Source organism: Ips typographus, linkage group LG6 (genome assembly GCF_016097725.1).
Source record: "Ips typographus isolate SLU linkage group LG6, UJ_Ityp_2.0, whole genome shotgun sequence".
Classification (NCBI taxonomy): Eukaryota; Metazoa; Arthropoda; class Insecta; order Coleoptera; family Curculionidae; genus Ips; species Ips typographus.
Genome location: NC_138427.1, coordinates 3,766,800 through 3,777,932, shown reverse-complemented (window position 1 = coordinate 3,777,932; position 11,133 = coordinate 3,766,800). Strand labels below are relative to the sequence as shown.

Sequence of the window (11,133 nt, the reverse complement as noted above, 5' to 3'; positions counted from 1 at the left end):
TGGTACAGGAGCTGATAACACTTGACATTACTCCCAGTAACTCCGGATCCGGAAGGAAATAGCTTTCTAAGATCTCCTGATCTTCAATACTGTGATTTTCGTCGAACTTTTTGAAAATTGACTTTCCAGCTCTCATTAAAAGTTTCTCTTGACAATCAACAACCAACAACAACAACTTTTATCCCACCTTCTACCTCCACGTACCACCTTTTTTCACCTCCTTTAAAGTTTATGAAGTAATACTACTAATATACTAATGACTACATTATACAACCCTACTAAAATTAACTATAATGGAAAACACTTGACATCCCAAAAAAAAACAAAAATTCTTTATTTTCTTAAAAAATAACCTAACCTAACCTACTTTGCCTATTTAGCAAGTCCAAATTCTGATGTAGGTTGTGGCTTGTGGCCAGTTGAACCGAGTTTGCACAGTTTTTCAGATATCAATATTTTGAATAGTTTTATGATTTTCCACATTGTTTTACCTAAATTGTTGAGGTGATGTTCTGTCGTTCTTGTCGTTTCTTGACAATTAAGATCGTAATAGAGGCGTTTTTATACGCTCTGAGGCTGAAGAGTAAAAGATTTCTCTTAATTTAATTTCTGCAGTCAGTGCAGTGCATCCAGAAGACACTACGCAAGCAAAAATAGACTTTTATCATACTACATATTTTATCAATAAAATAGCAAATACTTTGACAAAACATAAAACCAAATATCCCTTTTGAGCCTGTCTTCGGACTGGCAAGTAGGTATAGCAACCAAAAGATGACGCTTGTAAATAAAAAAAATCAACTAAAAACCAAATATCAAAAAATTACAGATTTACGGGAAGTAAAGAGGCCGATATAGCCTTCTCCTTAAAGAGACAAAAAAATGAGACATCACTAAAATAATACTCTGATCTGTTTTGATTACCTTTGCTAGTAAGTTAACCTAATTACTATACAGTTCTTATGCACAAAAAAAATGTATTCAAATTTGATAAAGGAATTCCTAAATAAATTAAACCCAAATTGAAACCACAAAAGCAGATGAGACTTAATACGTACGAATCAAAGTTTGTCGAGTATTTCACAATGGTCAAAACGCTAGTGGCAACGTGCCCTCCGTTTCGCATTTTAATTAAAAAGTTGGAGTGGGACAGAACATTTACATTTTAAATAATGGTTTGGATTTAATCCAGATAGAAGAGGGAGAGAGTTATAGATGAAGGTTTTAAGCATCGGTGATAAATAAAATATGAATTACTGGGAAAACTCTATTTGAATAATTAATGTGGGAGAAATTTTAACTAATGTAAGCTCTTTGGTGTATTTTCTGGAAAATTACAGTAATTATCTTAATTACATGTGTCCTGTCATGTTCATTAATGAATAACTAGTTTACAGGAAATCAATACCTACTTACATTTTAAGCCCTCCTTGTTGACCAAAGTATGTTAAACGAATGTTGATTATTCATACTAATTAATGATTTAATTATTGTTAACAGTATTGTTTTCACAATGTATTCCTATTCAAATTGAATTTATTCCTTCCTGAATTAATCTTTGCACAGTTAATTTTCAAGCGAACTTGACCATTTCAATCCAAATAAAGCAAACGAGCTTCACACTCAGATGGTTCGAATAAACGGCGACCGTGGCTGCAAATCTCGACTCTTGGGTTTATACCTACCTAATTATTGATGATCTGATAAAACTATAAAACAACTAACACTTAAAAAATTCTTTTAGTATAGTCGGTTCAACTGAATATAAGATTTTGCTCGATGCGCGGTTTGCATTAATTAAGAAGAGTTAGATTTAACGAGCTGGTTGTGAATTATATTTAAGAAGATATTTCACGTGAGTACTTAGGAAATTTGTTTTTAAATTAGAATGTGCAATTTAGTGGCAAAAAGTGCGTAATAAACTTCTTTCAAAAGACGTTTAATTTTCTTTTAGTAGACGGGAATATGCAGTTTGAATCGTTCGAATGTGTAAGTTTAGTAGATTATACATTCGTTAGAAATTAATATGCATCCAGTGCGATTGCAGCTCAAGCATCGGAGATGATTATTAAATTTCTGTTCCGTCGTATTCAGACATAGTATATGTATGACATATCTCGTTCTATAATATGTAGTAAGCGCTAAAGCGTCTTTGATTTATGCTTTTAATGTTAATATGTAAAGTTTAAAGTGAATCTGTGAATTGTTAAGTTAAATTCTGATCTTAACAGAGAAGAAAAAGCACACACAACAACCATTTAACTGAAGTAGAAGATGTTGTGTAATATGACCTTACTTAACATATCGTTTTTAGAGAATTTTACTTTAAAAAGGTTAAATGGGATGATACTAAGCTTGCAGGTTTCTAAGTCAGTATATTATTCTTTTCCACTTATTTTTGGGTTAAATTACCAATATTGCATTCTATGGTCTTTTTATGTGGAAGATAGGTATTTACCTCTTCTTAAATACCATCTAAATTAAAAACAGGTTTTAATTCAGTGAGGAACTGTACTTTCTTCTACCTTTTTCTTAAACTTCTCTAGAATCCTCAACATATTTCGGTAAATCTACAGGGTATCCGGATTTAGTGTGTTTTGACAAGAAAACCCCATTTTCCGGCTAGAAAGGAAAAAAACAAGTATACTTGTCTAGAACTCGATTTTTGAAAAAAGATTAATGACAAAAACCGTATTTCAAAATCTTATCAGTTTGCGGCGCTAGAGGACGTTTTTCGAATTTCGCTTATTTTGAAAACTCTTCACAACTTTTTTGTTAACTAAAATATCGAGGTGAAACCATAGATATTTTCCTAACAAGTGCAGAAAGTGATACTTTCCCGCACGCTGACTGAAGTTGAAAACGGGATTTCCTGTCGAAACACGCTAAATCCGGTCACCCTGTACAATTCTAATACATCTCCTTTTAACGTCGGTTTGCAAATCACAATGATAGGTGGTTTCAATAACTTCATTATACAGAAGTACTTGTTCTATAGTCTTCTTTTTTTAAGAATACCTTTATAAGAAGTATACGAATAATAGAGGAAAATATTGTGCTAGGACCTCACAACTTCAATGTTTCGTCTTGTGACTTCTGGACAATTATACTTTCACTTAAATAATTACAATACGATTAACTAATATTAAAAATTTTATTATTTAAATTATAGAGTAACATATGAAGTCATACACTCCACTACAGCTCTTCGTAAAGTGAGATTGTATCGTCTGCATAGAGCAATGTTTTCTGTACAATTATGCTGATTTTTCTTCCGGTATCTTTCTTGAAGACATCTTCAAAGATTTTCTTGTGTTAACTTGAAACCAAATTTAGTGAATTTTACAGTTCAAATATGACACTATTGTTATAAATGTTTCTTACAACACTTGTTATGTAATTTACTATTATTGCTTACTACCCTTGACAACGAACGATAAAGCAAACATTTTATATTATATTATATTTATTTACTCTAGATTTTCCAGACTCAGATGTTATTTATTAAATATTTTAACAAAAATATGATTAACGTAGAAACATGCAAACAAACTAAACAACTACTTCAGCTATCTGTCGCAGACATATACCAATTAAAGTTAAGTTCTATAACTAGAAAAATTTCAATTATCAATAAGCGTATTTCACATGCTTTTAATTGCTGAAGTGTTGATATAAACATGTGCCAACATTGGTATTCAAATTAACTGCTAAAATATAGTTGTGATGGTGATATTTAAATTTTGATTGAGATTTTGTCTTTTGACCTCCACTACAAGTAGAGAGACTAACAATGCTTGTTGGAGGTTTCTGATTATTTGAAGAGAGCATTTTAGTCAAACAAGCTTTGTGGTCAAATTCGGAATATTACTTTTAGAGGTACTAGAGAATCAAGTTGTAATTTTTGTGGGGGACATCTTGATTGGTGATCCCAAGGGGACAGCTTGGTACTCTTTGATTGCAAGGTTAGATGATAGAAATTTCGAAATCGAAAGTTTTTGCTTTGCAAACCTATAAATATAAAATAATAATCGTGTCATTTTTGTTAAGTATCCAATCGAACATACTTTCTTTAATAAGATATTAGCTAGTAACGTTTAAGATTTTTCACAATTGTTTCTGGTGCTCTAAAATGAAAAGACTAGAATATTGGTATTGAAGAGTCTAAATTAATTAAAAAGTTGTTTTAGTGAAAAAACAAATTTACATGTAATGCAACTTAGAAACTGACAGAAAAAGTTTTAAACTAAATGCAATTGGTTTTTCGTTTCAAATAATGTTTGTTGGGATAATGTGAATACAAAAGACACAATCCTCATTAAACTGGTGTAGGCAAAAACGAACCTGAGATGTAACAATCATATTACTTTGTTTCAGAAGATGTTTCCCATCAAGCCATCAACCATTCAAACTTTTGTGTTAGTCGTCTTCTTGCCCAATATAATAGCGCAACAGGCTCCACATATAATCTTCATAGTTGCTGATGACTTGGTAAGATTAATGCTTGCTTTTTTTGATTAAGTAAAAAAAGTTGTTCTAATACTAGACAGTTCATAAAAAAGAAATCCGGCAACAAATGTTCATTAATAATATTGTACTGTCAAACAAGATTGTGCTTGAGCAGCTGACTAGCAAAAGAAATCAAGTTTCTTGTGTTTACAAAAGTGTTTTAATTAGAAAACAAGTTCAAACTAAACTGAAGAAGTAGTTTGAAGATTGATGTTAACTAAAACTGGCTTAGGGCCAGTTGGTTAGGTTAGAGTTAAATGTCAATCAGCAGTTTAGAGTTTAACTTCAGATTGAATGCTTTCGGAGTGGATTTACATTTTGCATCTCGTTCTACAACTGGCACCATCTACAGAGCGAAATACACCACATTTTTAATGATCATTTACAAGAGATCCAAAATCAAATATTTTATTTATCATTCCCAATCCTCTGACCAGTTTCGCCGTATTACAGCTCCTCAGAGAGGCTATAGGGCTTGATAACCAAAGAACAAAATCTTCATTCCAATTTAGTCAACTGGATGCCAGAAATGATAGTTGTTGTGCAATATCTGTACTCCACTCTATGAGTTAGAAAGCACAAATGGCGTTTCCAAATCTAGGAACAACTTTTTGTAACATTTAAATTTCCAGGGTTTCCCCCGACAAAAAAAAACCATTAAACGTCTAGCATTGTGTATTGAAAGTCCTCACGTGGCTCATGGTCACGGATTTTATAGGATTTTCCGTCGCATGTCGCTTTTTTTTGTCTACAGTTAATATTAATGAAATTAATGACGATTGCATGCTTTGTTTTGATTTCAGTGCCTGAGAATCCATGCCTAATTAATATAGAACAATTAACTTTAATTTGATTACAGCAACTAGCTCTATTGCATATTTTTATATTCATCTAGGGGTGGAACGACGTAGGGTTTCATGGAAGCAATCAGGTTCCAACTCCGAATATCGATGCTTTAGCTTATAATGGCGTCATTTTGAACAGTCATTATGTCCAATCTTTTAGCACGCCGACAAGGGCTGCTCTACTTACCGGAAAATTTCCCATGCGATTAGGTAAGAGTCGTTAAATGGGACCTATTAGGCGCTATAATTCCAGACACTTTTATCTTTTCTGATGATTATTGATATACATTTATCATTTTAGGTATGCAAGGGCCGAGTATTCAGGCAGCTGAAAAGAAAGCACTACCAGAACAAAAACTTTTACGTGAATATCTTAAGGTAATTCTAATAACTCTTTAAGAAGGTTTATTTACATTATAGGGCGTGTAGTCATATTTCATCCAGTCAATTCAGTTATAACTTGAGACTCACTTTACAAGAACATTAAACCGAGTTTGGTGGTACGGTTTGTTTATCGTCGGCTAAATCTCAAATGGTTTCTAACAGACATCCGTCAAATTAGGTATTTACTTTGGGCAAAAGCTGACACGTTTAAGCGAAGTCAAACAATCCCTTTGACTGACTATTAATAATAGCAGCCAGGGGACACTATTAGGAATTTGGGGAGTTGTAAAAGGAGGTAACTGGGTTATAAGGGAGAATTTAATAACATAATTGCTATTGCCAATTTACCATGGGTTATGTATGCCTCTAATTTCTTAGATAAATGAATAAAGGCATGAAGCTGATGGAGCAGATAAAACTACAAAAGACCCTTTCATACCTGTGAGTACTCAATTATAACGTGCAAAAATGAAAGACGCAGTGAAACAGCTCATGGAGATGATGGAAGCAAAGTTTAGACTGTTTGGAGGAATGAAAGCAAATCAAATAAGTAGAAACCAGCTTGAAGAGATGCAAGATTGAAGCAAACAAATTCTACAAGTTTACAAGCAGTCGAGAATAGCAAGTTGAAGGAGATAATTCAATCTAGGACAGACTAATAAGTTTTTGATGGCTCACTCAGGGACCAGCAACAAAAGCTAGATTATGTCTGATAGAGTGATGTGAAAGGCGAGATAAAAAATCAGATTATAGGCGTGGAAACATTCCAGAAGATAGAACTGTAGATAAACTACCTAGTAATATCATTCAAGTCTACAATAGTTCCTAGTCCAATTGCTTTTCCAAATATTAAGCAATCAGTTTATGATCTCCTGGCAAATACACAAAAAGCAGTTTGAGGTATAGCGGAGGCAACAATTAGACAGTAACAGACAATGCCACGACTTTGGATTTCTAAGAAAGCTAGAGACTTAGCAGACTCTAGACGAGAGCGATTACTAGGACTAAGATGACGTAATCCAACAATGAGAGAGAACACAGACATGAGGATTGGAAACAAACTGATAAAAAGAAGCAATGCTTCCTCTCAAGACATTAGGAAGCAAAACGTAGTCGAAGTACTTTGTTAAGGGGTGTCAAAGACTGCGATACTGAGCAAGCATTACGGTTCGCCAAATGCCAAACAATAAATGATTAATTTGCCTGCTCATTGGAGTTTTAGGCAGTAAAGCGTGTATCATAAGGGAAAATAGAGATATTTTGGCAAGAACTTAACTAAATGCTGAGTAGAATAAAGCAAGACAGTCGGAATTCTCAAACAAAACTGGAGCTGAAGGGACAAACACACCGATTATATACTGTTGGATCTTATGGAGCAACACAAATTTCAGTTGGACTAGTAAAACAAAATGATCAGAATACTCCTTCATAAGATGCTAATTTAGCAAGAAGATCAGGATAAAGTGATCGAGTCAACACTTCAAGCAAAACGGAACTTCAGCTGGCAGAACAGAGCTATGAAGAGCAAGAGGATGATGTGAAGAAGAGAGTGCTCGTAACTCAAACCTAACAGAAGAACGGCCAAGTTTATGTGAACGTATAGTTAATTTCAAGGAATATGACAGAAGGTTAAAGAAAAAGTGACTACGATGACAGACAAAACAACTCGAACCTGACCCTCCGTAGTGTTTCTTAATTTCAACCTTGAATGATTTCTACAAACTATTTGTCTTGAATTTGCCCAATGTAGTTAAAATGTTACATATTAAAATAAAATATAATACTTTTATGTAACTCATGTGCAAAATCTGACTAAAATTTTAAAGAGGATTGGAGGAAGAATATAAAGTTTGCAAATAGGTTTTATCAATCTGAAACGATACGTCAGCCAGTCGAAATCCTGCATAATGAGCTAAATGCAGTTGACAGCTCTACGCGGAATTAAGTAGAGGATTCGAATTCAAGCAGGAAAACTTCGAATGAAATTTCTCGTACAAGGCATTTTCCATATATTGTTGAATGTGCTGAAAACGTTGCATTTACATATTTTCGCCTACATTCAATCAAAACTTTAATAATTAAGACTAAAATTTGATTTAACGTTCTTACTATTTTAGGATGTCGGATATGAAACGCATCTAGTGGGAAAATGGCATCTAGGATACAGCAGATGGAACGAAACTCCAACTTTCAGAGGATTCGATCACCACTATGGTTTTTACAACTCGTTTACCAGTTATTTTGATTATCTATCCACATGGACCGTATGTATTTTAACAAATTATACTGAAAATATCATACAGTTATAATATTTTAAGTACAATGATCACGACTATACTGGATTTGATATGCGGAAAGACGGCCAGCCAATTTTTGAGGAAGCTGGGAAATATGCCACCGATCTTTTTACTGAGTACAGCGTCAATATTATATCCAATCATGATACTTCAAAACCGTTGTTTTTAATGCTTTCCCACTTGGGAGTACACGCTGCCAATAAGGGAAAACCTCTAGAAGCACCACAAGAAACTATTAATAAATTCAAGCATATCGTAGATGCCAACAGGAGAACATATGCAGGTAAATAGGCAATTTTTTGATATAGCCATTGACTTTAGTTTCCGTAGAAATGCGTGCATATAGCACTGTACAACTAGATATAGGATTATAATATTGTTGGTTTATGTTTAAATTTAGATTTAAAGGTACCTATAAATGTTAATGAAACTGTGCAACCAAACCATCTGGGACAATACAGACTTGTTTACGTCAAATTTCTTGTTGGTTTGTAAACCAAAGAGATCTATGTGTGTTTCAAGAAGAGAACGGATAGGAAACGATACAGCAATGAATGGGAATAGAAGGTAGAAAATACAGGATATCAAAAAGAAACAACGTGTAGAAAGAATGTCAAACACTAGATGAAGAATTCTCAATTGGCAACCAACAGAAAGAGGACAGAGGAGAAGAAAGGGAGGAAGGTGAAAACTAGAGTGGCAGCAAGACATGAATGAGTGAGATAAATCTAATACCTACAGATTGATTGCTAATGGAACACCGATTAACAACATCAGATATGCGGACGATACAGTTATATTAGCAGGCAGTCTAGAGGACCTTCAGAGACTCATGAACAAAACAGTTTTACTGAAATTTGAAAAAACGAAATTTATGAAGATAACAAAAAATCAGAACAATAGAGAGAATCTATTAATTAACAGGACTCTTGAACAGGTAGACAACTACAGATATTTAGGCACAATGACCAGCTCTACCAACGACTACTCTAAAGAAATCAAAATACAAAGGGCACGAACAAACTTTAATAAGCATATAAAGGGCACGAACAAACTTTAATAAGCTGAAAAGAGTGTACAAGAGATTTGAAGCTGGATCTCCCAAGGTGCCATGTTTTTTCGACTTTGCTTTATGGAATGGATGCCTGGATCCTGAACGCAGCAACTGAAGAATACCATGGACCGAATACGTGACAAACAACGAAGTCATGAAGAGTGTGAGCAAGGAGCTGGAGATTGTGAAAGACACGTTATATGGGGAGAGAGTTATACCATGCTGCAATTGATTATACAGGGTAAAATCCAAGGCAAAAGAAGTTTAGGAAAGAGAAGAATATCATGGCTGCGCAACTTGCGAAAATGATATACGGATGCACATCAACTGAACTTATCAGAACAGCAGCCTCCAAAGTCAGAGATTGGACGTGAAGAAGAAGACAGATTGTGAAGTCCGCCAAGGCTGGATTTTAGTCGGATAAGTCCAAAAACGTAAAAAAAAGTAGAAACAAAGTTGCATAACGTTATTTCCATTTTTTACAACTAAATATTCAATAATGGATTTGTACATTTTGTTCCTCATTACACTTATAATTTTAGCTATGGTTTCGAAGATAGACGAGGGTTTGGGAGAAATAATGGAGGCTTTAGACCAAAAGAACATGCTTGCAAACACTGTCGTAGCATTCATTAGTGATAACGGTGCACCTACAATAGGTAAAAATGACTTGATTTAAATAATGAAAATTGGATTTGTATTTTGAGTAATAATGTAAAATTTATAGGAGAGTCACCCAACTGGGGTAGTAACTTTCCATTAAGGGGTATGAAAGACACACTTTTTGAAGGTGGTATTAGATCTGTGGCATTTGTTTGGAGCCCTTTAATAGTTCAAGCGTCACGTGTTTCTACTGATTTAATGCACGTGAGTGATTGGCTGCCCACTTTATTCACTGCAGCTGGCGGTGATATTGGTGCATTAGATCCTGAAATGGATGGTATAGACCTTTGGTCCAGTTTTGTGAGTTTAAAGCAAAAACTTTACTTCAAAACAAAGATTATTAATCTCCAAATGTCTTGCTAAAACTATTATAGGTCTACGATTTACCTTCTCCGAGGAATGACATTTTAATTAACATAGACGAGAAAACTAGAAACGCGGGTCTCAGGTTCTACAACTGGAAATTGATTGTCGGTAAGTTGAATATAAATAGACAGTCGATTTAATTTCAGTGCCCTTCTAAATTGGGGCAATTAATAGGCCCTTTCAGCGTAAAATCAGATTTATTGGGGGTAAAGAAATTAAGTGGCATCAAGCCCGGCCTTACAATTAATTATTTTGCTCTGTCCAACCTAAAAAGCTTTTGATTTAGTAGTAAATAAAATAGAAATTTATCAAGATTAATACAAATCTTTATTTTTGTAGGTACTAGTCAGAATGGAACCTACAACGACTATTACGGCAACATTGTTATGGAAGATATTGAAGAACAAGCTTACAATACTTCGGCAGTTAACGAAAGTCCGGCTGGGAAAATAGTCAGAAAAGTCAATTATGCTCCTTTAACTGAAGGGGAGTATGAGAGTGTACGAGATAAATCTACTGTTAAATGTTCTGCAGCTAAAAAGAATCCATGTGATCCTGCAAGTAAACACTTATCATCAATGTGTAACCAATCCTGCAATCTCTGAACATTTGGTTTAAGGTGGGGCAGTGTGCCTTTACGACATTCCCAGTGATCCGTGTGAAGAAAATGACTTGAGCAAATACTTTCCAAGTGTCGTGAGACGAATGAAAAAGGCTTTGGTGGACTATAGAAAAGGACTAGTTCCTCAAATTGAGGGCGAAATTGATATTGAGCAAGATGACCCGAAACTCTTTAAGTATACTTGGAATCCATGGCTCGATTGCAATGACTCCACTTGTCAAGTAGCTTAAATTATGCTTGAACGATTGTTCGGATTAAAATCAATATATTTTAAAGTAGGTACTTGACCTGATTAAACTTTATATTGTCAGACACATAGAATGAATAAATATGGGTTAACTTGTACTTGGTGCATCACATAGTTGACGAACACCTAAAAACATTTTATTCCCT

The 11,133-nt window shown here is 34.2% G+C and overlaps 1 protein-coding gene across 4 annotated transcripts; it reads left to right on the top strand.

Annotated features, from left to right (window-relative positions):
• The first annotated feature begins 1,695 nt into the window (after positions 1 to 1,695).
• LOC145730280 (arylsulfatase B-like) lies at positions 1,696 to 11,085 on the top strand. 4 transcript variants are annotated; one of them, XM_081981406.1, is made up of 11 exons: positions 1,696 to 1,855; positions 4,378 to 4,491; positions 5,405 to 5,564; positions 5,656 to 5,732; positions 7,856 to 8,002; positions 8,057 to 8,318; positions 9,632 to 9,748; positions 9,817 to 10,052; positions 10,127 to 10,226; positions 10,458 to 10,679; positions 10,738 to 11,085. In XM_081981406.1, exons 2-11 carry the CDS (start codon positions 4,381 to 4,383, stop codon positions 10,968 to 10,970), a joined length of 1,665 nt encoding a protein of 554 aa, XP_081837532.1. In that variant the 5' UTR covers positions 1,696 to 1,855; positions 4,378 to 4,380; the 3' UTR covers positions 10,971 to 11,085. The 4 variants fall into 4 exon arrangements, with proteins under 4 accessions (XP_081837532.1, XP_081837533.1, XP_081837531.1 ...); XM_081981407.1 differs by having other exon boundaries at positions 1,724 to 1,855; positions 4,381 to 4,491; XM_081981405.1 differs by lacking the exon at positions 1,696 to 1,855 and adding an exon at positions 1,955 to 1,989 and having other exon boundaries at positions 4,381 to 4,491.
• Positions 11,086 to 11,133: the final 48 nt, after the last annotated feature.

Coding starts and splice junctions, on each gene's coding strand:
- LOC145730280 (XM_081981404.1), top strand. CDS start 1,966: ATGCAGTTTGAATCGTTCGAATGT. Junction 5,565..5,655: donor AAAATTTCCCATGCGATTAG/GTAAGAGTCGTT, acceptor TTATCATTTTAG/GTATGCAAGGGCCGAGTATT. Junction 10,053..10,126: donor TAGACCTTTGGTCCAGTTTT/GTGAGTTTAAAG, acceptor AAACTATTATAG/GTCTACGATTTACCTTCTCC.